This window comes from Pituophis catenifer, unplaced genomic scaffold, assembly GCF_029215685.1.
Source record: "Pituophis catenifer annectens isolate HBS135680 unplaced genomic scaffold, rPitCat1.0.hap2 SCAF_2, whole genome shotgun sequence".
Lineage (NCBI taxonomy): Eukaryota > Metazoa > Chordata > Lepidosauria > Squamata > Colubridae > Pituophis > Pituophis catenifer.
This window is the reverse complement of record NW_027256882.1, coordinates 149,985,729-150,011,957: the sequence shown is the minus strand read 5'-3', so window position 1 is coordinate 150,011,957 and position 26,229 is coordinate 149,985,729. Positions and strand designations below refer to the sequence as shown.

The 26,229-nt window shown below is 34.4% G+C and overlaps 2 protein-coding genes across 3 annotated transcripts in view; one reads left to right on the top strand and one right to left on the bottom strand.

Annotated features, from left to right (window-relative positions):
- Positions 1 to 293: 293 nt before the first annotated feature.
- Positions 294 to 24,954, top strand: SUZ12 (SUZ12 polycomb repressive complex 2 subunit). 2 transcript variants are annotated; one of them, XM_070937782.1, is made up of 16 exons: positions 294 to 666; positions 2,313 to 2,359; positions 2,445 to 2,509; positions 7,940 to 8,008; positions 11,876 to 11,925; positions 13,131 to 13,216; positions 15,041 to 15,272; positions 16,297 to 16,399; positions 17,841 to 17,946; positions 18,469 to 18,646; positions 19,394 to 19,485; positions 19,829 to 19,972; positions 20,286 to 20,443; positions 20,734 to 20,932; positions 22,373 to 22,452; positions 22,757 to 24,954. In XM_070937782.1, exons 1-16 carry the CDS (start codon positions 294 to 296, stop codon positions 23,103 to 23,105), a joined length of 2,331 nt encoding a protein of 776 aa, XP_070793883.1. In that variant the 3' UTR covers positions 23,106 to 24,954. The 2 variants fall into 2 exon arrangements, with proteins under 2 accessions (XP_070793883.1, XP_070793884.1); XM_070937783.1 differs by lacking the exon at positions 7,940 to 8,008.
- CRLF3 (cytokine receptor like factor 3) overlaps positions 18,908 to 26,229 on the bottom strand; it is a 38,003-nt gene continuing 30,681 nt past the window's right edge. The window contains exon 8 of the mRNA XM_070937785.1: positions 18,908 to 19,419. Coding sequence (XP_070793886.1) covers positions 19,385 to 19,419 — 35 coding nt within the window. The 3' untranslated portion in view covers positions 18,908 to 19,384. The remainder of the gene's footprint in view (positions 19,420 to 26,229) is intronic.

The window sequence follows — 26,229 nt, the reverse complement described above, 5'->3', positions numbered from 1 at the left end:
TCTGCCGTCATGGCTGGGCGGGATCTCCGTCGGCCAATAAAGCGGGACGGCGCCATCGCGGGAGCCAGTAGGAAGGCGGCGGAGGGGGCGGGAGCGGCGGTGGCGGCGCCGTCGGGTTTGGCTGGGCGGAGAGGGCGCTTGAGGAGAAACCGAGCGGGGCTACTCCGAAAGAGTTGAAGCGCTTCCACTTCCTCCTCGCCACCTCACCTTCGCGAGCGCTCCTGCGCCCTTTTCCCCTCTCGCGGTCGGTCCGCACCTGCCGTCCGGCTCCCGCCCCGCAGGAAAAAGGCCTCATGGCTCCTCAAAAGCACGGCGGCGGAGGAGGAGGAGGCGGCGGCGGCGGCGGGGGCAACGCGGGGCCCAGCTCAGGTGCTCCAAGCGGAGGGGGAGGCGCCGCCGCTGCTGCCACCGCCACGGGCGGAGGCGCCGGCGGGAGCTTCGGCGGCTTCACCTCAGCCGCAGCGCCGGGCGGCAAATCCGGCGGTGCTGTTGGAGGAGGAGGAGGCGGCGGTGGAGGAGGCGGCGGCGGCAGTTATTCCGGCGGCGGCGGGGGTTCGTCGGCATCTTCCGCGGCGGCCGGTTCGGCGGCGGCCCTGCCCCCGGTGAAAAAACCGAAGATGGAGCAGATCCAGGCTGACCACGAGCTCTTCCTTCAGGCCTTCGAGAGTGAGCGTGGGCTCTGGTGGGGGACGGGTGGGTGGGAGGGAATGAAGGACCACGGCAACCGCCGCTTTCTCCCCTACCCCCGCCGCCCCAAGTCGCGCCGCAGGAGCGGGGGCAAGGCGAGCTTGATGGCAGCCACGGCGTTTGGCTCCCCCGCGACCAATCGGGCGGGAGTCCCCCGAGGTGCTTTTCCAAAAGAGGCAAACTGGACTTTCTTGCCTTTTGGAGAAGCACCTTGGAGGACAACGGCGACCTGGATGTTTGGAGACTCTCCGCGGACCTTTGGGCGGGAGGTGGTTGCTGGAGGAAAAAGCTGCTGCGGCTTCTGTGTCTGGTTTGTCAGTCCGGGAGGACTCTTGAGGGGAAACTCGTGCCTTGCTAATCATTTTCGTTAATGAGCCAGCGGCACGCAAGCACGCCCACTCCGGGAGCCTTTCGGGAGCCGTGGGATTCCGCACCGCGGTGTAGAGTTGCGCTTGGGGTCCCCCTCTTTCTCTCTCAGAGGGATGGAGCAGAGGGGGGGGGGTGTTGTATGGGCGATACTTGGTGTTGTTTCCAGTATCGTCTTCCTACCCTCGGGAATTCCTTAAGAAATAGAAATATAGGTGTTTTTTGTACAGTAAAGCGATTTAATGTACTAAATGCAGCCTTAACCGTTCGTTTGTAAGGTGTTATAATTAAGGTTATAGTCCGGTGCATGAGAAGTGGATTGCAGAGGTTGATCCACACTCCTGAGCTAAACAAAAAAAGAGTAACTTGTTAAAAGAGTATTGTAGCATGTTAAATAGATGGGTGAGTATCCAGTGTATGATACCTTATAACACTGACATATAGTAGCCAAAATATGGGAAGATTGGTTTTTTTAGTTGACTAGTTTTTAGATCTAAACAATTCCAACTATTTAATAGAACAATTAACAGTTTTGATTGGTTTGTAAATAATATATTAGGTGATTTGTGCAAACTAGGCTGCCAGGCTGCTATGCATAATGTGATCTATAAACCCAGCTTAGGTTTTGAAAAGTTTAAAATATTTAAGATTGTTGTCAGAATCTTTGTTTTCTTCCTTATGCTCATTACTTGGCTCCTCTAGCTGTTGTACCACAGGTTCCAATACACAAGATGGTGTACGCTCTTATTTCCATATAAATGTTACTAGTGTATGTTAAGGTCCCTGATTGTCTGCTGTACAGTAGGATAGTTACCAACTGTGGTACCTTTCTGTGACCTGTTCAAAAGGCAACTGGACTTTCTTGGTGGGATTTTTTTTTTTTTTTTTAATATTTCACTTCTCATCCGAGAACTTAGAATTGAAGAAACTTCTTGGATGAGAAGTGAAACTTTAAAAAAAAAAACCAAGGAAATCCAGTTGCCTCTTGGGGGAAAAAAAAAACACCTTTGGGACAACCATGACACTGGATGATTGAGAATCTCCACAGACTTTCTGTGATCTCTGCAACAATGTGATATTGATATTTATTGGGTTACCATTTGAAAACACTTATTCATCTCATATTTGAAGTATATCTGAACACAGGTTTGATATGAGTGAGAATGTTTTATGTATGACTTTGTAGTGCTTATACAAAAGCTAGTGAAGTCTCAGATTAGCAGCTTTGAGTAAAGAATATTTTATTTTTTTCCTCACAGAACCAACACAAATATATAGATTTCTACGTACCCGCAATCTTATAGCAGTGAGTAACTATTCATCTTTGTCTAACTTTGTAGATTCTCTCATATCAGCATTGAATTGATTTTTTTTTCCGTTTTCTGTTGCAGCCAATATTCTTGCATAGAACTCTCACTTATATGTCTCACAGAAACTCCCGAACAAATATTAAAAGGTAACTTAAGCAGTAATTAAAACAAAGGCTTTGTTTTCCAAAAAGTCACAAAATAGTATGTGTCTTGTCAATAACTGTCATTGAAGCTGAAACTAAAATGTTTCTGATCTTCATAATGAGATGGACTTGATACAGGCATTTATCCAGAGGAAATTTGACATTTATTGCTTGTTTGATGTGCCATATTTTATGTGATAGTTTTGGGAATTTTGTCTCAGTGATTTATTTATAAATTAATACAATTCCAGTAATCAAGACAGGTAATTCAAAGTGCTTGCTGAATAACAAAAATGATGTGCATTAATTATTTTTTGCATATTTATAACAGTAGTTTTCTGTTTTATTGTGTCTGATTTTTAAACATAAAGTTTATCTGGCTATTTTAAAGTAAGCATTTCTAACTATTTTTAGTGGGTTTAATGTATTTTAGTGGGTTTAATTTTCTTTAGATTCTTTGCAGTATGGTATTAGTAAGAAGCTATAGATATTTTGTAACACATGGGATTAATGATGCAGTTCCATTTAAATAAATAAGGTAACATGTTAGGCAATGATGAAGATTGGGATCTATGTTCATCATAGGGATCTATATTTAGTAGGGAAAAAGCTACAGTGAATTCTTCAAACATGTAATAGACAGGTGTCAGTGATTAAAACTTTCTGGCAATTCAAAATTAAGACTTTCACACTTGTGACTGGACAAAATTATGTAGACACATTTGAGCATGACTTAATGGCTGCAGGTGCAAGGTAGTACACGAAGTTTTAACTGATTAATTCTGAGCTATTTTTTGGATTAATTTCTAATATTCAGTGTAACTGAAACGTTGTTAGTGACTACTGCTGTTGGACTGTAATCGAAGGAAAATATGTGACTTTAATTTTTTTTTTCTGAATCTTTGTTTTCATACTTGGAGACTAATATTTTGGAATATTTTTCCCAATATTGAGATTGAGTCCATTTATTTTATTGAGCCATAATTTAATTTTTTTTGTTTTGGATTTGTGTCATATGTGATGTATAGATTAATATAATAATCACTCTTGAAAGTTTTGAAGGTATTTTTAAGAACGTGATTAATGAGTGTTGATATATATAAAGTATTATCCAGCTTGTACTGCTGTAACACAATTATTTCACTCTGCTTCAAAAGTGCATCATGATTAATATACTTCTTCTATTGTGTGGTATTCTCTGAAAGTATTTGTTAGGGAGAATCATAAATTATTTCAATCCAAGGGTCTCTACTCTGGTTTAAAATATATTTTTAAGTAATTATTTGTCTTACAAGCGATCAAAGCAAAGATGCTAGATAGTGAAGCTATTATAAATTTAATAATTTTTTATTAAATTATTTTTAACAGAATAAAAGACAATGAAAACAGAAAAAGAAGTGCAGGAACAAAAGAAGGAAAATAAATAGAGGAATATATAAACTTCTTTATATAAACAACTATAAATCTTCTTTTCAAAAGATAGTTACAATATTGTCTTTCCCCACTTTTAGATGATATACAAATCTCTTCAGCTCTTCATTTTATCCAAGTCCACTTTAATCTTCAAATCCATGAATCATCATTTCATTTCTTCTTCTTTCAGCAAAAAGTTCATACAAGGTTTCCAGTCTTTCAAAAAAGTTTTTTCCCTCTGATCAAACAAATCAGCTTTGCCATTTCTGTGAATTCTGACATTTTCACAATGTCTTTCTCTACTTTGAGGATTTCATTATTTTTCCATTGTTCTTCATATGATTATCTTGCTGCAGTTATCATAGATAAAATCGGTCTACCTTAAGTCTTTTCTAATTCATTGTCCATAAGTCCCAATAAAATGTCTTGTTTCATAAATCAGAAAAATCGATACCATGGGTACCCTGCTGAATTTTTGAAAGCTATTTTTTGACATACTTTTCAAGTGTTTTTAAATAGTTATGGGAGATATAACACAAAATAATGCAATAAACATCTGTATTGAAAATGATTAGTTTAACTAGCTATATTCTTTTAAAATAAAATATTCATAAATGATTTTTATCCTGTAAATTATTTTTATTCTGTCAAGTAAGTGTAAGATGTTACTTCCTAATTAATGAATTAATACAAGGTAGTTCTTACCAAAATAAAATTAGAAGTCCCTCACTGAAATAAAGCTTCCTTTAGAAATGACAAATTGGAAATGAACTATCCCTATATATTCCTATAAGGGAAGTATTATAAATGTGAACACTGTGGTTAGAAAATCAATTCAACTTACCTTAAATAGCAGAGAAATGGAAGGCCTTGACTCATAGAATGGGTTTTGATAAGATTTCAGTGCTTTTTGGTTCTACATTTTAGGATTTAAGTCAGCACCTTTCAACCTAAAAATTGGCAATACTGTATAACAGATGAAAAAGAGATGATCTCTTGGCTTCTGCTGGAACGTACCATTCTAGTTTTTGGAACTATTGTGATTGCACAATAGCCTATTATAGTGACCTAACCTGATCATGATCAAAATATGTCAGGTGACTGTATGACTTGTACCATAGCTCGCTTACCATTATATATGTGAAAGAATCCTTACCTCTGCTTTTTCCCAAGTGCTTGATCTAGAGCCCATTTCCAGGCTATAAATGTTTAGCTGAAATATATTCACATGCAGAATAAATTATTTCCAGATTCCTTGACCAAAATTCTACCTTATGTAAAATATACCTTAATTTATTTTCAGTTATTCCCAAGCATTAGTTTTGCCTTCCACTATTGTGCTGGGATCAAAGAATGGTATATGAAATATATTCAGGTATTCAAATAATTGTGGTACCTGATCTAGCTGTTAGAATTATCTCATCCAGGAATTTGTTCTTAGTTATTAACAGTATGGGAGGCCAAATTGCATCACATATGTCAAAGCCTACCTTTAAAAAGATACTACATCTGTTGCAAAGTAATACATTCTACATCTACCTTGGACCCAGATAATAGCAGGTATGGTGTTTTTCCAAGTCATACCATTTTTGATATGAACAAAATTGAGTAAGATGTTTTCGAAAGATGTTTCCAACAGTTTTAATGCTATCAGAATATCAATCATTCTCAAATACAATTTTCCACTGTAATTTAATTTGAGTGGTTTTATAATCCAGTATGCAAAAAGAAGTATATGTGATATTCTGCCACAAAACTGTACACTCATTGTTAGATTGTACAAGTTTACTCTGGGTTCTCTTCAGATAATATAAATCTTTCATCTTTTTAAATGTTTAGATGTAGAGGAAAAAACAAAACGTTAGTGTTACTCAAGACCAGCTGTAAAATGTGTGCTATTGATCAAAGTGGATGTGAACAATTGTACTAATGAACTAGACACTGAGAATCCTCTATCCAATTTATTTTCCTTTTGGCTAGGCTGTAAGCAGCCTTTAAATAGCTAGAATGTGATCAGAGTAAAACTACTCTGTTTCCCCCAAAATAAAACATCCCCTGATAATAAACTCAATCGGGCTTTTGAGCATATGGCAATAAGGCCAAGCACTTATTTCAGGGTTCAAAAAAATATAAGACAAGGTCTTATTTTCGGGAAAACACGGTAATTCCTAGACCTTGATCAGGACACTGATCGGAAATCATAATTTGTCAGTAGTCTGATTCAGGCAGTCTCCCACCGGTTTATTATACAAAGCTTAACTAAGGTAGTAACTAAGCTTGGTAGCTAAGTTTGGCTACTGATAGAGAGGATTGTTTCTACATGCTATAGAAAGCTGAAAGCTCTTCCCATGCTAAGATTCCCAAAAATTAATCATGTTCTTGAGTAAATTTCTCAGAGGATTTCTGCAGTTCAGAGGCAAGACTATTGCTAGTTTTCACACTATGCAGGATAGTTGCTTGAAGGGATTGTCAAAGGAACCACTACTTAATTCTAGCGTTTCTAAATCAAACTCTTTCTACCCAGAACATAAAGCCAGGTTTAACTATCCTGTACAAATAATTGTAGCGATGAATTCTTCAGCAACTTCTGACATGTGTCATTCAAATTCCTCAAGACAAAGTAAGGTAGATTGACCTCCATGAGCCAGAAGAGAAGAAGGATGATTAATCTTACTTGGCTTTTCTCTTCGTTTTGTAATCTATGGTTTCTATTTTTATGTGTGTTAAAAGAATTGCAAGCTGTGTTGTGAGGGCATTATATCATGAAAAGGCAGTTGCTGTTTTTCAACAATAAAGCCTATTCTCCATTTTCTTAGATAATAATGACCTATCATCTCTCTTCATGAAACATATTCAGAACTAGCAACCAAGAAGCAGTTTACAGATCTATAGCATAAAAAGACAGTGACTAAGAAAGGCTAAAATTTCCCAAGTGTTTAAAAAATGCCAGTAAGCTCAGATATAATTTTATAAATATCAAGTAATATATAAGTATTTTAAAAAAGATTTAAGCAATAATGTAATAGTGGCTCTATGTGAAACTCTGATAACGTTCAGCAGCAAAGCTATATAAACCTTTAAGGGGCAAATAATTTTTCACAACTGCCTCTCAAAACAGTGGCCACAGTATGATATATTAGTTTTTTTTAATATCCTGTGCATGATAATGAAAAATATTTTAGAAGGGTGAAAAATCCTTGATTTAATGTCATCCATTCTGATAAAGATGTAAAATATTGCCGCTTTGTTGCTGGGGATTTCCTGAATATAAGGAGGCTGTTTGAAGCATTTTCTACTCCTTTTCAGTATTGTCTTGTGTGAGTGTTTTCAAACTCAAATATTTCTTTTTATCGGTTTTCAAATTCAGCTTGATTATATCATTTATAGAACAAAGATAATAGAAATAGTAAAACCTGAAAGGAAGTTACAGCGTTGCTTTCTATTTGGTTCTTTGTTTTTTAGATGAGCCAATGTTTTTCAGTTTTTGGTGACTCGCCATTGGCATCAGTCTCCCAAATAATGTAGCATGGTTTCCAAGTTTTTCCTGTAGTAATTAATGCTAAAATTAATGGATGACATTGCTTACTTAAGGAAATATAGTTATCTGCAGTTATTCATAGCTACTTCAAAAAAAGGGGGGGGGGCTGTTGGATATATCCAAAATGGGGGGATTGGTAGGTAACTTAATGATGTAAAATGATGTAAAGGCATCAATGCAAAATTGAATTTCAGTTGTAGCTTTAGCTATGTTCAGAGATCTCTCTAACTTTGGATTAAAACCTTGTAAATGTTTTGTTCTCGTAGTGATATTTTAATTGCATTCAACAAATAATATATAAAAAATCTAAAATAACAGGAATTGCTGGGATGCTCCTCATAAATTCAGTATGATTTTGGGGAAAAAATGCCCGAGACTTGGTTCCTGAAGGATAGTGGTTTTTTGGAAGAATTTTTTTATGCAACAAAATTGTACTACATAATGGAAATCAGTGCAATTTCAAAAGCCAACTTTTATTGCAGGAAAACTTTCAGAGTAGACGGAATGCTGACGAAAGTAGAGAAAACAAAGGGAGAACACGACTTGCAAAGGTAACATTTGTTTTATCAACCAATGTGTTTCAGTAGCAATGTTTCAACTGCGATGAATACATGATAGATTAAATAATGTATCAATAAAATTTATGCAGAAATGGAAGTGAAATGTGATGTAGATGAAGATAATTTGCATCGGCTTCTCCCATAATGAAATATTCATAAATTAATTCTGTTAAAGAGATGTGTTTTGTACTTTGATAGTGTATTGTCCCAGTTAACATTAAATGTTATATAACATTGCATCTGCAGAAGGAGACTTCTGTAGACATTTATTTTTGGGTAGTTATAGGCTGGATCCACTTATTTATTTTTTTGAAATTTCATTGATTTCCATTATGTAGTCCAATTTCCATTTACTCTGCACTGCAGTATGGATTGGGATCAGTGTTACGTATGTTATATTGCAAATGAGGATGCACTTCTCCATTTTTTTGCTGCAGATCAATTGCTACAACACCTTATGGAAAAGTTACTGGAGCCAATAAATAGGCCAAAATACTAGAAAGTTTTCTGAAATTGACCATACATTGGCTAGCATATGGTTTTGTGGCAAATCGGTTTTCTTTTTATGTAGGCTGATTGTTAAACTTAATGTAACGCCCCAAACTCACTTAAACTTTAATTCCAACTATTACTATTCTTTCTGCGTTATCCTTAAATTGTGAGTTAATTTGTGAGAAGGCTGCTAAATCAAAAAGTAAATCGACTGTGTCTACTCTTGATTATTAGACCTATTTATGGAGGCTACATTGTTTTTCTAAAAATGTGTATTTTAATCATACCTTTCAAGGAAATGGAACTCTCCTGCTAAAACTAATATTGTCCATAGATGCCCAGGTGATAACAATTATAGCTATAGTCACTTTTGTTTAACTTATCTCACACTTTTTGTATCTGTTCCTCAAAAAAGACAAACCTGTGAATGATAATAACAAGTCTCAATTACATCACACCTGCATGTCTGCTATGTACTCTTTGGCTGCCTTTAAATGTTCAAAAATATTGTGACATTGCAGATAAAATGTTCAGCAGCATATTACATCGTACTGAAATAGTTATATTAGCTGACCTGGGGCCAGTTCAAAGTGCTACTTTATTACCCTCAGTACATTGACATAGTTTTGGACTTCCATATTTCAAAAAGGTTTTGGATGTGATCTGCTGAAATAATATAGTATTTGAAAAGCTCTTATATAATTAGAAATTCAGTTTATTGGAACTGGAGAAGGAGTCTATTGAGTAGCCTATTTATTTTTCAGAAATTGGTCTGACTTCTCTTTGGGTTTTTGGCAAAGCATGAATTATTTTTTTAGGAAGGCAATATATTTTTGTGATTGAGATTGATAGGTATACACTGCTATGAAGTTTGCTGTTTTAAGGAATTTTATTTCCTTCAATAATGTCTTCATACATTTTTTAACTTGGGTATCAGCTTTTTTAGGGGGAAAAAACAGATAAAGGTAGTTCTTGCTTAATGATGCTAATGGGATTGGAAAGTCTGTTATTCAGCAATATTGTCATAAGTCAAAAAAATTATTTGACTGTGCTGCTTAGCTAGGGCAATTCTAGCAGCCCCATTTGCCATTGTTAAGCAAGGACCTCATGTAACTGCAGCCTCTGACTTCCTGCCGGCTTCCCCATTTACTTTGCAGCAAAATGGTTACTGAAGAAGTGATTGTGAAAGAAACACAACCTGTTGTATACATTTTTATTAGCTTTTATTGAATTGTTTTTAGAAATGTGAATTTAATTCAAAAGAACTTATCATTTTTTTATGTAATGAAAAAATATGGCAAATGAAGATTAGGCTATCAGGGATGTTCAAAACTATAATAATGATGAAAATTGCTTCTATTCTGGGAAATTTCTTTCCCAAGAATGCTTAAATCATTGCTTTTTATGGAGTACAAAAAATGTGGGAATGATCACTACTTTTATGCACAGAATATGTTTTCAAACTTTGCTTATATGCAGATTAGATTACATTGAAGCTCAGCAGTAGAGTTTTGAATTCTAAGACAAAAAGATACTCCATTGTATGCAGAGGTACAAACATAGACTTGTCTTTAATTTCTCAAGCCAAATACATCTTTTCTTAGGGCTGTAAATTGCTTTTCTAATGAAATACTCAATTTTATTTTCCAATTTCCATGAATCCGCTGCCAGTTCAGTTTTCTTGGGTGACATAGGCTCATAACCTACACATAATAATGTAAAATAAAATCTTTCAAGTGAAGAATTTCTTAAATAACTTATGATCCTAATGGCTTTTCTTGATGAGTTTATTTGCTTTTAGGAACTGATGTTAATTTTCCTTCATAGAAAATTACAGATAGTTATATGTTTTAAAGTGTAAACATACTTTAAAATATTAAACTACTAAGATGTTAAATTTGTAAATTTTAGATGCCAGTGATTAAATTTCATTGAACAAGATATTTATCAGATTTGTTAAAATGGTTCTTGACAGTGGTTTATCTTGAGATCACCAACATTGGTGTTATAGTACATGTGAAAGGCTCAAGCTTTGATGAGTAATGTAAAGAAAGAAAAACTAATCATTGTGTAGTAAATGCTGACAATGCTTTTCTCCCAGTTTATCCTAATTCAGTAAACAAGACTTTCAATACTTCATATCTAGGAAGTGTTATAGCATACCTCTTTTAGAAAGAAATCAAAGCAAACTTAATAAATAATATAATTACCAGCAAAATTTAAAACTCTGCATTATTAAAATTTATTTGCAGTACATTCTTATTAGTATACAGCATAGTCATTTTAATGCTAGGGTAAGATTACTTCCACCATATAACTTTCATCTAATTACTGCTCAACTCGTCACCTGTTTTTACAAGGTGTACCATCTCATGGAATGCCTTGAAGTTGACTCCCCTCCGGTGGTTTTGTACTTGTTAAGGGTCATTTGATTTCAGCAGGCTGTTGAAGCTAATGTTTTGACTAGGATACTGTTGATTCTGTCTCCTTATTCAGCAACTTTACTATTGTATGGCCTTTACAAAACTGAATTTTAAAACATTGTGGGATATCTTCAGTGGTAATTCACATAACTAGAATTGTTTATAAATATTTTAACAAAATTAATTTATGACATTGTTCCTTCAAATTGACTATTCAAAATCTAAACGATTTAGGCAGATAATGAAGGGAACAAGAGGTTCAGAAATTTTGGCTTAAATTTTTTGGAGCAGCCTGCTCAACTAATGACTTCAGATATATTGCATTGTAACTCCAGTCATCCCCATCCTATTATTATATTGCCAGTGTGGTGAGTGAATCTTCCAGGTTTTGTCTTGTCTGGTAGAGGCCTTTAAATATTAAAACAAGCACTTTGAATTGGACCCAGAATACTTTTGGCACATATGAAGTAAATATAAGTCATAATTAGTAAAGTACACTTTCAAGCATGAGAAATTCTTAATTTAAGCATTCTAATATAGAATACAATATTAAGCCAGGCAATTAGGGAATTAATGCTAGGTCAGTTTGTGTAATGTAAGGAAGTGCCAACTGCAGCTAACCAAGCATACCTGAAACAGTAATTAAAACTAGATTCTAGAGGAAAAGTGCAATCTCATTCAGAACTATCTGTACATCTAATGTCAACTACTTGAAATGCCCAGTGAATAATATATGTGTTATATTAGCAAAGGAGCTGAAATTATTACTTACAACACTTGTTGTGTTTCATATAAGTAATTGTATAGTGGTGCATGTGTTATTTATAAATGCGGTGTTTTAATGGATAAAATGTAAAAAAAAATTGTTTGCATAAACTATTTAAATAAAGACTTTAAAAATGTCACATCTTCAAATCAGTAAATTTTTATTTTCTTAATTTAGCCTGTCTGCTCATCTACATCTCACCTTTACCGGTTTCTTCCATAAAAATGGTAAGTAGTTTTTCTCTTTTCCCCTTGTGGTGCTTTTCTCTCAATTGACAAATGTCATTTGTTATAGAATGGGGGAATAAAACTAAGACAATAAAAAATACTTTTAAAAATTTACTAATACAACACTATTGTGTTCTGCAAAATATGGGTTATATCTAGTCTGTCAGACAAATTAATTGGCTTTAAAGCTTGAAGGTTAATGGCAATCTTAATTATTTTATTTCTATATATTAGTGTGGAGTACTAAACATTTGTTATAGTCTTCGTCTTACAACCATCCATTTAGTGACCATTTGGAGTTACAACGGCACTGTGAAAGGTGACTTATGACCTATTTTTACACTTACAACTATTGCAACATCCCCATGGTCACATGATCAAAATTCATGCGCTTGACAACTGGCATGTATTTATGACAGTTGCAGCATCTGGAGTCGTGTGATCACCATTTGTAACCTTCCCAGCTGGCTTCCGACAAAGTCAAGGGAGGGAAGCGAAATTCACTTAACAAACACATGAGTTGCTTAACAACTAAAGTGATTCATTTAACAACTATGGCAAAAAAGGTTATAAAATGCGGCACAACTCATTTACTATCTTGTTTAGCAATGAGAATTTGGGGCCCTATTATGTTAAATTAAGGCCTACTTGTACCCAGGATTGAAATTGAGCTTCAAGAAGAATGTTGTGTGCTTTGGGTATTCCCCTAAATCCAAAGCTCCTGGGCCTTTGTATTTCAATTGTATTTAGTTGGTGAATATTGTAGATTTCATTGGACTTTGTTTCACTATTTTAAAATATACATTTTTATATCATTTCTGAGTGATGGAAAACAACTGCAGCTCTATTTACGGGTAATAAATGGACGTTTTTGAATTTGAGAAAGGTCTGGCTTTGCAACTAAGGCGGTTAAAAATAATATGCTTTTTTGTCAAGCTTAAATATAGAATGTATGCCAATGGAGATCACTAGACAACTGCTTTTCTGCCTAATTCTGCATTTTTTTAACAATGTGTCTTGAGAAATTCCTCTGCAAAAAAATGGCAGTTACACTAGGCAATTCCTACTGACATGAGAGCCTTCTATTAGGGATGAGTGGGCATTTCTAAGGCATCCAGCAAAATATCTTATTGTAAATATATCTTGGCCATGCAATTAATGTTTTCAGGATTTTAAATCTTTCTCTTTCTATATTGACTGTCTAGATAAGCCATTGCAAAATTCAGAAAATGAACAAAGTTCTGTAACTCTGGAAGTATTGCTCGTAAAAGTTTGCCACAAAAAACGAAAAGTAAGTACTAGAAAACAAATGTTAAAATAACAGAAAAAATAGAAAAGATGTGTGCAAAAGTTATAGTTGGTAAAGGAAGAGTGTGTTATTAACACTAGGCTGTTTCTTATGAGAAGCTGTAAATTATCCAAATAAGCCATTTGTTTGCTTTGTCAAGTTTCTCTTTCACTGTTTTTTTATTCGCATCTCTCATTTAAAGACTGGGTTTTCTCATGTTTTACTGAAGATGAAATAGTAAGTTCTAATTAGGTCTTACTTTCTTCAGTTTGTTTACTTGAATTCTAAGGAAAGAGAGCATTTTGCCTCAAACTCTTGAGTTTAATATACAATATAAAGACTTAATTTAAAAACTTTGAGCTTAATATTTTCGATGGATAGCCTTTTCTCTTTGTTGATTTTTTTTAAAATGTAGCTTAAGAGTTTTTACAATTTTTAAAAAAATTGCTTGCTTTGCAAGCTGAATGATGAGTCTTAAAATGTGCCAATGATTTAACATTTTAAAAAAAGTTGTTTGAACAATAGACCAAGAACAAGAGAAAGGCCAAAACCTCCTTGTTAGTCCTTGTGGCTCTTTAGACCCCTTGACACATTAGAAAAGGGTTGTTAAAAACTGCCACCTAATTTTTAACACTGGAAGAATGATGAGACTTGATGAGCAAATAAGTGATGATCTTCACCAGATTCTCTACCTTTGGGCTTGGAAGGAATGTGAAAAAGACAACATTTTGACTAATCTGAAAGAACATGGTATTCTACTTTTTAAACTTAATTAAAATTTCAGCAAGATTATTATGTAGCAGAATTTCAGGCATAGCGTTACAACTTTAGATTTAAAATGAAAGGTATAATTAAGTTAGGAAAATGTTTTATTAAAAATTTTAGTTAAAGTTAAATTATAAAATGTGCGAACTTAATAACTTTATTATGGTCATTGATATTTTGTAAATGATGCAAAACCTGTCAATGGATCATAGCTCAGCTTCAGGTGCTGTTTTACAAATCAGCAGTTTCTTTTCTTCTTTCTTTCTCCTTTTTATCTTGAATATTGTGAATACACTGCCGGTGTGTTATTTCGTCCTTGTTCTGCTTAGAAACAAGAAATGTTAATATAGTTCAAGGTCAGAATGCAAAAAAAAAAAAAAAAATCTAGATGGCAGGAGTCTGTTTTTAGCTAAAATGGAAATATATTTTCTGATAGTGTAAAAGATGGGGCTGTATTGCTGATTGGTGTTTGACATAATGTATATCTAGTCCCCAGGCTTCCATATAAAACTTGTTTCTTTGATTGTCTATTACAATGTATTTTGGATGGAATGCATCTCTAATATTAATCTTCTGAATCTGTTGGAAAAGTTGCAAACATGAGCTAGCTCAAATTAGGTGATGTAAAAATAATGATTTTTAGAGTCTGTAAAAATATTTTCATTTTTGTAATTGACCTGACAAAAAATATTGTCCAAATTTCTGAACCAGACAGATTCTTCCTGTCTGGTTCAAACGTTTAGAGACAGAAGAGAAGGAAAATGTAAGCCTTTTTTATAATAGCCTCCACTCTCTGGAATTCGCTGCCACTGGAGGTACTGTCCAGTATCCCCTACCCTTCTTTCCTTTTGGAGGATCCTAAAAAACCATCTTTCTTTGGCCCATAGTGGGTTGTTCTAAAACACCATATAGTTATTGCTTTGTTTTAATGTGAGTTGGAGGTGCTGTGTACCACTCAGATTATGTATTGAGGCAATATATAAAATCTTGTAAAATAAATAAATGGGTAGCCTTGGGTTTTGCTCTGTTGTGTTCAGCAAATCATCTTATCTTTGTTTGCAGGATGTTAGCTGTCCCATAAGACAAGTACCTACAGGGAAAAAGCAGGTACCTTTGAATCCAGACACCAACCAAATAAAGCCAGGCAATTTTCCATCATTGGCTGTTTCCAGCAATGAGTTTGAACCCAGTAACAGCCACATGGTGAAGTCTTATTCATTATTATTCAGAGTAACTCGTCCAGGAAGAAGAGAATTTAATGGGATGATAAATGGTGAAACAAATGAAAATATTGGTAAGAATATAGTCTATTTTGTTTTCACTTGAAAAAAAAGATATAGCCAGTTCTTGAATGTGTAGGCATTCATTGCATAAGATTTCATGCATACCTTTTATCTGTCTAGGTTCAGTTTTGGCTCAGCCCCATGTGTCCTTGAGTAAGGTTTTCTTTTTCAGGAAGGATTGTAAAAGATTCTCACATCACTATTTATTCCTACCTTTTATTCTCCAAAGGAGCCTAAATTCATTGCTATAGCTGTCCAATAGAATATTAACATATTTTTAAAACCTAATACTTACATAACTTTGCTTTTTGGCCTTGGCCTTGTGTATTATAAATCTAAACAGGAGAGAACAGCAACTTGGAAAAAGACATAAATGGAGAATAATCCACTTCCTGAGGGCAAGGTTTTCAGTTCTTGATGCAATCATTTTATTGCAGGTAGTTTGAGAAAGTTTAACATATTGCTATAATAAATACAAATCAGTTAAGTAGTTTGGTGTTTCCATATTGACTAGAATCTGTTTTGCCCTAGAAAATGATTACATATAGCATATGTAAGTCAGACATTTTGAAACAGGAGTAATGAAAGTACTCTGGCTAGTATTTGAGAAATGATACACCTTGAATAAAAGAAAGATCAGTCCTGAACAAGACTACAAATTTACAAGTTCCATTCTCTTTTAACATATTTTGAAGTTGGATTTCCTATCAGCATCATCCAAAGAGCCTATGTTAGCAGAATGCAAATTGAATTTACTTTTATGGTACTTTAGTACTCTTTATCTAGAGCACATGCAGTTTAGAACAGTGAATTGTTTTAATAAAATCTTCTTGTTCGTATTAAAACTTTGCTGCCTAGAAAGGATTTCTATACCAAAGAAGGGCTATGGTTTTAGTTTTTTTTAATTGCTTTCTATTTTTACTATTTATCTGTAAACAGCTGTTGAGCAAACTCAAATAATAAACCTCAACTGCACGAGTAGTGAATTATATTAGTTATTATGTATGTTTATATAGTAACTGTATTTAATTACAGATGTTAATGAAGAGCTTCCAGCTCGAAGAAAACGAAATTCTTCCAACCGTGAAGATGGGGAAAAGACTTTTGTAGCACAAATGACTGTTTTTGATAAAAATAGGTAATGTGTTCTTAAAAAGGAGTTTTTTCCCTGGCACATGTTTCTATTAGCTTTTAAATCTGGGTTTTATTTTAGCCTGAGGGTTCCCTATGAAATTTAATTTTAATACCTTTAAAATAGGGTCCTTTATTGGACTTCAAGGGTTATCTTTTTGCCAGAATTCTGTTAACCACAATTAACAATGGTAGCTATGGCAACTAAATAGACTGAAAAGTAGTTATATCTGCGAAAAATATGTTAAACAGTGTGTGTTATTTTAGGACCACACAAAGCATTTGTACAATATATTTTGAAATGCCACATTTTTTCTGTTTTTTAAACAATGGAATTCATCCAAATGGACCAAACATGAGAAGTAAATCTACGGTTATAAGGGTGGGAAGAAGCAAGAAAAGGCTGAACATGGGTGGGTGGATGTGTATGTCAACCATCTGGGAACAAATTTAAAGAGCAGACAAAGCTTGATAGAAGAGATAATAGAAGCAATAATATTATATACAGATGGTCATCAACTTACAACCATTTAGTGACTGGTCTAAGTTACAACGGTACTGAAAAAAATTCCCCATTGACTTTGCTTCCAACAAGGCAAAGTAAATGGGGCAAGCCAGATTCGCTTAATGACTGTATGGTTCACTTAACAACTGCAGTGATTCGCTTAACAACTGTGGCAAAAAGGTTGTAAAATGGGCCAAAACTCACTTAACAACTGTCCTGACCTCAGTTGTGGTCATAAGTTGAAGACTATCTGTATTTGCCAATCCTAAAATAGGATTGGGATCCTATTTCCCAATCCTATTTTAAAATTGGGATCCTACACTATTGGGATCCAGCCTCTTTTTATTAAGTCAAGTGATAAGTCAGTCCAGAATACATAGTTAACACAGCAGAGATCAGTGTACTAAAGAATCAACATTTTTTCCTTCTAAAATAGGTTATTTTATATAAATCACCTTCACAGACAAAGGGCATATAGCTACAGTTAACATTTTTAGCACTAAATCTTTAAATTATGATTATGATATTTCTGATACAGGAATTCTGCCAGTGTGAAAAAGACCAAACACTTGGATATGAAAAGTAACAATAGGCCAACTAACATTTCAGTATATTATATTTCTTCCAAATAACATAGAAACATGATTAACAGTTGAATTAAAATATAATGTATTATAATCTATGAATTCCTTTAACAGATTTTAGTTTTGGAAATAGTCTTTAATCCTTTACCCTAATATGTATGTTTTGACATTTTACTTTTCTTATCATTTTCTTGTTCCAATTATATTGTTTATTACCTTTCCACATTAAGAAATTTGTATTTATTTGACAACATTAACTTGGGTAATTTAGAGATAATGAAGAAAACCCATAAACTTCATAAATATTAAATCAAGCTATGTGACCATAATTAAATATTGAATAATATTTCTTGCAATAGAAGGTTGCAGCTTCTTGATGGAGAATATGAAGTAGCCATGCAAGAAATGGAAGAATGTCCCATCAGCAAGAAAAGAGCAACATGGGAAACAATACTTGATGGGAAGGTAAGAACCACTAGTGCCATGAAGTTGATGAATTCCTTAGCTCCTGATGTTAATGACTTGAAATTTTATTAATAGGGCAAGTGACTCATAGGGAAAAGAACAGTTTAGTTCTGTAATACAGCAATGCTCCAAATGAAATATTTTGAAATATATACTTCTTCTTTAGAGGATTTTCCTACATCAGGCTTGTTGTTCAGATGACTGACCATTACTGATGTGTTGGGATCACATTTGAAATGTCTCGATGGCTGAGACTGAACAGTTAAAGGGGAAATAAAATTTACAAATTTTTACATGAGAATATAATTAGATGTAAAGTATGGTATGTTTTCACTATAAGTCTTTGCAGTACACAAGCCATTCCACCGTCCCACTATTGCGGTGAAGGTTATTTGGCTCTTAACAACAGTTTAACAATGATATTTTCTCAATATTATTTTTTATGGATGATTTGTTCCATTTCACCTTATGAAACCCTCTTTTGGAAATTTCTTTAAAAATATTCTTTTTGTTTTATTTCAGAGGCTTCCACCATTTGAAACATTTTCTCAGGGACCAACACTTCAGTTTACGCTTCGATGGACAGGAGAAACAAATGATAAACCTGCCACTCCTATAGCTAAGCCCCTTTCAACACGGAATTCAGAGAGTCTCCCTCAAGAAAATAAGTCAAGTTCTGTTAAACCTACACAAACTATAGGTAGGTGAATCTTTGAAGCAGAAATACTAGTTAAGTTGTGCTGCTTGCTTGCCGGAGTAATTTTTAAAACTGTCTTTTATTTCAAGTAAATTTAAAATATTACATGAGTCATATTGAGATTAAACTAAAAGAAAAGTGATAAGTAAATAGAAAATAAATTAAAAAGAAAAATATAAAGAAATGGTTTCTGATCTTTACAGCAGTTTTAAATATAGTACATTTATGTTATCCCTCTCTGTAAGGTTATGTAATGACTCCCTCCCACATTATACCCTTTCTAACCATAAAATTCGGAAATCACACAAGTTTATCTTTATTTGTTCATTTTCAGCAAAAAGTCCATATAGAGTTTCCAATCATTATCAAATGTAGACTTTTCCCTAATAAACAAGTCAATTTTGCCATCTCTGCAAACTCTTATCATCTATCATTCTATCAAATTCACCAACCATTCCTCCATTGTAGGTATTCCAGATTTTTTTTACTTCACAGTCTAGCTGGAATCATGCCACTAAAATACTGATCAGGATGAACCCTCCTTAGATTCGTAGCCTAAAGAAAATCACCCAGGTGCTGATATTTGTTGCCTTAGTTAAAGCATCTCTTTGTGAAATAAAACTTTAAATCACTCAGTTACTGATTGCTGTAATTGGCATATGTAGCAAAAAAGGCCTTCAAAAGACTTCAGTCTTATACATTGTATTAAGACTATTTATATAGCCATTGACTATTCACGTTCTATTTCAGCTGTGAAGGAATCTTTGCCATCAGATCTACAAACAAGAAAAGAGAGAGATGTTACAAATGAGCCTCGCCAGAAACTGAGAATATTTTATCAGGTATTGACTATCTAATATTTCTGTTTGTTATGGGTCATTGTTTTATTTTATCTGTCTGTTAGAGTTTTATTCTACCTTTGCTACTTTATAAGTGACTCTATACTTATAAAGTACTTATAAATACTTTATAAGTATAAAGTTAAAGCTTGGTGCTTTAACCACTAGGCAAAACTGGTTTTTTAATCATTTCCCCCTGTTTTTTATTAAAGAAGGAGCTAGCTATCACTTCTTGGTTTTCAGTAGAAATATTCATTGATTCAAAAAATGCATACTAGAAAGAAAATGAATTGCAATGTAGGTTTTTTCCTAAACAAACTCATGGTAACATAATCTCTTTTTTTAGTTTCTTTATAATAACAACACAAGGCAACAGACTGAAGCTAGAGATGACTTGCATTGCCCATGGTGCACATTGAACTGTCGCAAGCTTTACAGCTTACTTAAACATCTCAAGCTTTGTCACAGCCGATTTATTTTCAATTATGTGGTAAGTATTCTAGTAAAACCACTTTGAGTTTAATATTTTATTTCCACTGGTGGTGTCTTAGTGGAAGAGTATTCTATTATAGAAAGCTACATTGTAAATTTCTAGATGGAGCCCAGAAGGTAAGTGAACAAATTTAATACTTTTTATTCAATACTACTCAGTAATAGTAGCTACAACAGTGAAAAATCTACATTAAGCGCTGTCATCCTTCTTAATGTACCCAGTAACTCAGAATAAACAAATAGTGGCTAAAAGTTGGTTTGGAATCTTTGTGCAGCAAGATTTAGAAAACTCATTCTTTTATTTATTGCAGTATCATCCAAAAGGTGCTAGGATAGATGTTTCTATCAATGAGTGTTATGATGGCTCCTATGCAGGAAACCCTCAGGATATTCATCGTCAGCCTGGGTTTGCCTTCAGTCGTAACGGACCAGTCAAGCGAACTCCAATAACACATATCCTTGTATGCAGGTCAGTAGAAAATGGAGTTCGTCTGCAGATGTATACGAGTAAAAATCACATCTGTGATGCTCTCGTCACATTAGAGAAAGTAACTGTGATATTATGAGAGCTTACAGTTTTGATATTTTGGTGTTTTTAAATGAAGTTTACAAGAATAATTGATAATCTGGATATATTGCTGCCAGGAAACAACTACCGGTAGGTTTCTAGGCTTCAGTCCTCAAGTGGTCTTTGTAGGGTTGCAGTGCTGTTCAAATGTTTAAATACCTGTTGGAAAACATTAACACTTCATTTTTTAGACCAAAGCGTACAAAAGCCAGCATGTCGGAATTTCTTGAATCTGAAGATGGAGAAGTAGAACAGCAAAGAACATATAGCAGTGGCCATAATCGATTATACTTTCACAGTGATACTTGTCTACCTCTACGCCCACAAGAAATGGAAGTTGATAGTGAAGATGAAAAAGATCCCGAATGGCTACGGGAGAAAACTATAACGGTAACTTTGACTGTATCACAGCAGACTGTGATACCTTCTCTTAATCTGCTAATATTATTAGTAGGTGGAAGTGGTACAATTGCTGGTGTAAATAGCAAGAAGCTGGATTATGTACAGAACAGGAAATTATTATTGTCAGTCAGATTTTGAAATGTTTCTTCTATATTAATTTAATTACTATGGAATGAAAAATATAATGTAGGGAAGAAAACCTTTCACATTTAGATCGGATGTTGGTCATAAGATTTCCATATTTTACAACTAGAGGCTCATAGATGGCAAATATAATCAGGTATTCGACACAAAATGAGGTCATACATTTATTTTTCCAATGTTGCAATATCAGGGTTTTTTGCCATAGCAAGTGCCCAGAGAATCCATTTATATTGTCCAGTTTATATCCATTTATATTGTCCAATTGTCCAAATATATAGGTGTATATTTCAAGAGAATGTTATCCTTTGAAATTTTTAGCTTTTGTCGCATTGGTCATGTTTATGTAGTCCACTATTTTCTCCCAAAACCTGTTATGTGTAGGACATTGTAAAAGCATGTGTTTTAAAGAAACATTTTTATTACATCTCCAACCAAATACTGCCTTAAACCATTCTTTTTTGTACAAACATAAATGGGAGTCCAATAAATTCTAAATATTTTTTGTTGCATGAGTCGGGTCCCCAACACCCAGTCTGTAGACTAGCACCAGTCTACAGCATGCCAGAAAAATGTAAACTTGTCCATGTAAACAAGTTAACCCCATTCGTGGGATGCAGGCAGCACATGAAATCGGTCTCCAGTCCACAGAAAAACCTCTCCACGGAACTGGTCCTTGAATCCCAAAAGGCTGCTGGCTTAAATCATAATTTGAGGTCCACTGACACACTTGCTATAGAAGTTAAGACACTCCTTCGTTTGTCTAGGCAATATAGGAACCCAATAATTATTTATTCCACTTGTTTCTTAGCATCTGCATATCTCACTGATTTATTGATAACAAATACCTATAAAACCAATACCAGTAGTATATTTTATTTTATTTTATTATAGTGTTAAAAATGTTGTAACTGTAAATATTGCTATTGGATCACATCTGATAGATGCTATTTATCTTTTAACACAGCATATTTTAAAAATTCATCTTTATCATCTGTCAGTTGGTCCAGAGTCAAAATATCTACACTTCCATCCAATTTTTTCTATATTACATCTTTTCCCCCAATTTTTAAAGTTAGGTTTCCCCATAAAATCAATTTAGCATGAGGAAAAGGGTATTTTTAATTAGATATTACATTCTATAACTTTCTGATGTATTTGTTTCCAGAGATGCTAGAGTTCTTAGTACTTAGACCCCAGTATTGCCCATCCAACCAAGTGTTATGGCATCCTTATAATTATTATTTCCTTTGCTTTAACTAACGTCCAACGGTTGTCTCACTGCAGCAAATTGAAGAGTTTTCTGATGTTAATGAAGGAGAAAAAGAAGTCATGAAATTATGGAATCTACATGTTATGAAACATGGGTATGTGTTCTATTTTTAATCTAAAATGGGCAAGAACAACAGAAATATGGCTGAAAATTATTCAGATTTTCAATTCAAATTTTAAAAAATATTAAATATTTTGCTGTCCTTACTGAGAATTTTTAAAATTTTAAAAAGTTGGAAATTGTGGCAATATGGGCAAGAATGGTATTTCTAAGCAAGATTCTTTTAAAACTTGCATCTTTTGAGAATTCCGAGCAATCAATCCAAATTTTGTTTTTTCAGCAGTGACTGTGAGCCCAACTAAATAGTAATAATTTGTTTTATGTTTTAATGTTAACAGATTTATTGCTGACAATCAAATGAATCATGCCTGTATGCTGTTTGTAGAAAATTATGGACACAAAATTATTAAGAAGAACTTGTGTCGGAATTTTATGCTTCATCTAGTCAGCATGCACGACTTTAATCTTATAAGCATTATGTCAATAGACAAAGCCGTTACTAAGCTCCGAGAAATGCAACAGAAATTAGAAAAAGGAGAGTCCATTACAGCCACATCATCTGAGGAATTTACAGAAGAACAGACGGGTGCAACTAATGGCTATAGCGATGCTAATTCTAGGGAACGGTCTTCAGAAATAGATAATACATCTTGTATGACAAAACAGAATAGAAAACAGAAGATCTGAAAAGACCAGCCGACAAAAAAAATGAAGTGATATTCTAAGATGCATGAACTCTATAAGGAATTTAATAAGATACACAGATTTTTAACAGGCACTGCTGGAAACAAAGGATTTCATCACAGATAGTGTTGATATGGTTCCTATTGAAATAATTACGCAAGTGCAACATGTATATCAGTTCTAGTGATGTAATGACAATACTCAAAGTTTGAGCATGAAGAGCAATACAATTTTTGGAAATTTTAATTATGAGATGTACTGAATTTACATAACTTAAGTATATGTAAACCAGTTTTTATATAAAGATTTTTGCATCAGTAATGGTTGACTTTCCTACCACGGAGTTAAAAATGAGAAGAGATTGGAACAGTTTATAATTTGTACTTAAAAATTCTGTTTCCTTTTTGTAGAAAATAATGTATCATTTAAATTTGATCCTTTGTTTTTATTCTATCAAATTAGAAGACTGCAGTTTTTAAATACATTTTTAAACATTCAAGTGTAATATTGCACTTCTATAATGTCCATTTAGGGGGAAAATTGCTTTATCTATTGCAAACACAGGGATATACTATATTAATTGTGCCAGTAGCCTAAAAGAATTTGTTGATATCATCTGGTATATGAGATCAGACTGTTTAGGGTGGATGAAGATGACGATATGCTGCTTTAACACCTTCAGGTGATGGTGGGCATTTCTGCCTATATTTGCATGTATACAGACTGCAGAATCAAAGCACAGTTAACCTGGGACTTTTAGATGCTACTTTTAAGGGGGAAAATACACTGTAAAATTGGTCCAGAAAATGTGTTGCACTTCTTTTGCAAGTATTCTGTGATGTATTGCATTCAATACAGATGCTAACTAAAAGTCTGGTGCAGTCTTGCACTGCTCTTAACACATTAAAGCATATGTTTACAGATTTTCTTTTTTTCCAATGGAAAGTAGCTTCACTACTGGTACAGTATCAGCACCAAGGGTTTGTTCCAGCAAGCACTGTGGTTGAGTGACATCACCTCATTTTTTTTAAAAAAATTCTTAAATAGTTCATTTTTCATATTCCTTATTTATAAAGGATCAGTTATGTAAATACAATTTACATTTGTTTTTATTTCATTCCATCATCGTAAGGAGGCAGTTCCCTGTTTTGAATTTTGGCTTTGGAATGGGTGGGGAAGAAGCTTCCTAATGGAGATTTTCAAAACTTTATAAAAACTGTAAATACTGACTTTGGTCCCTAAAGGTGTGTTTAACTGTGAGACTATTTAACTAATGGTGTGGATGTGATTTGTCATCCAGTATTAAGTTCTTAGTCACAGATTTGTGTCAATAGCAAAGAGGGAGACTACAGTTTTCATTAGATGTCTTTTGTCTGCTCTGAGTTGTAGCAAACTCTAATTACACCTTTGAATAGCCGGCAAGCATTTCTCTTGGGCTTTAATTTGCTAAAGCTGTGCACATATGTAAAGAAATATTTTAGGAGAGACATAGATGTAGAGTTATTGCTTATGTCACTTAAGCAGTCGCGCTCTCAATGCTTAAAAGGAGGCTAGCATTCTTTGCACAAAAAGTTGATGACCCCCAAAAATAGTAATCAAATTACTTCTGTCAAGTAAACTTTGTATGTCATGTCCATTTATAATAAAAGCTGAGAATCCCTTTGTTTCTATTTATAATAAAGATGGATTTTCTATATGTACTCTTAATGAGACTTTGAAGAAATCATGTAAACTGGATGAACATTTGAATGGTACAGTAGATAAAGACAATTGTTTAATGAACCTTTTGTTTTTACATTAAATGTTTATTTGAAATTGAATTTTGTACATAAAGTTCAATATGTAAAATCTGCCAATGTGTCATGTTGAATCTTTTCATATATATGCCAAAGTGAATTCAGAACCAGGCAAATTTAGTTGGGGGGGGGGGGGGCGCAGTATTTGCATTTGGACTAATTATGATCTGTGATAGGACTTGAAATGGATGGGCTTTTTCTGCCTGCCTGCATTCTGAATATAATACTTTTTTAAAAGCCCCCCCCCCCCTTTTTTAAAAGACTTGTAGTTAAAATAAGTGTAATCAAGATAAAACATACCAATAGTATCTCAAAGATAAAGTCTGATGCCATGATTGTCCGTGAAGGAATCAGAAATGATCAACGTTCAGATAGGTAACAAATATTTTTTTTCTTTTCCTGTCTACCAATCAGTAAAACACAAAAGCAAAATTATTTTTTGCAACATTAACATCAAGTAGAAATGTTTTGGAAAATTAAGATGGTAAAAACATACTTCCAAATGTATGTCTCTGATCTACCCAAATTCAGCCAGGGCCATAAGTGCAGCCTTTCTGAAATCGGAGTAATAGGTAGTCTTCAACTTAGGGCACAACAGCATTGTGCCTCCCTTGCTAAGCGATGCAGTCATTGAATCACTTTTTTTGACATTTTTTTTTACCAAGATCATTAAGTGAATCCAGCTTCCTCCATTGACTTTGTCAGGGGTCCCTGGGAAGATTCAAATAGCAATCATGTGACTGGGTCACTGCAACCTTTGTGTATGTGTGTGTGTATATACCAATATATATATTGGTTGACAAATGCCCAAATTTTGATCAGGTGACCATAGGGACACTGCAGTAATTTTAAATGTGAGGACTGTCACAAGTCACTTTTTTCCAGCACCATTTTACTTTTGAACAGTTGTTAAATGGTTTTAAGTCAAGGACCACCTGTTTCGCAATTTTTTTCTAATGGGAATTCAACAAATGGTTCTAGCACTTTAGTTCAGCTGCTATTAGTAATGTGCTGAATTCAAAGCATAAAATGTAATTGCTTACAAACTTCTTGATATTGGTCTGCTACATAGAGATAATGTCCTTTCATCATTTACCTATTAAGTTGTTCATAGTGAAAATCAATTGCAGTGATAATGTTGGCAGGAGCCGGAGTGAGGATGGGAGCTCATCCCCATTGTGTGGTGCTCAGGTCTTGAACTTGAGCTGCCGGCTTTCCAGCCGACAAGATCAGCATCTTAACCGCTGAACCACCACACTGCCCTACTTTAAGGAGGGATGATCAGCTATTTCCAAGAGCAATTTTTCTGTCTTAGATATAAATTGGCAGAT

Excerpts from the sequence above, each read along its gene's own strand:
- SUZ12 (XM_070937782.1), top strand. The coding sequence starts at position 294 with ATGGCTCCTCAAAAGCACGGCGGCGGAGGAGGAGGAGGCGGCGGCGGC. Across the intron at positions 8,009-11,875 it reads GGAGAACACGACTTGCAAAG|CCTGTCTGCTCATCTACATC; the intron begins GTAACATTTGTT and ends TTCTTAATTTAG. Across the intron at positions 20,444-20,733 it reads ACACATATCCTTGTATGCAG|ACCAAAGCGTACAAAAGCCA; the intron begins GTCAGTAGAAAA and ends TTCATTTTTTAG.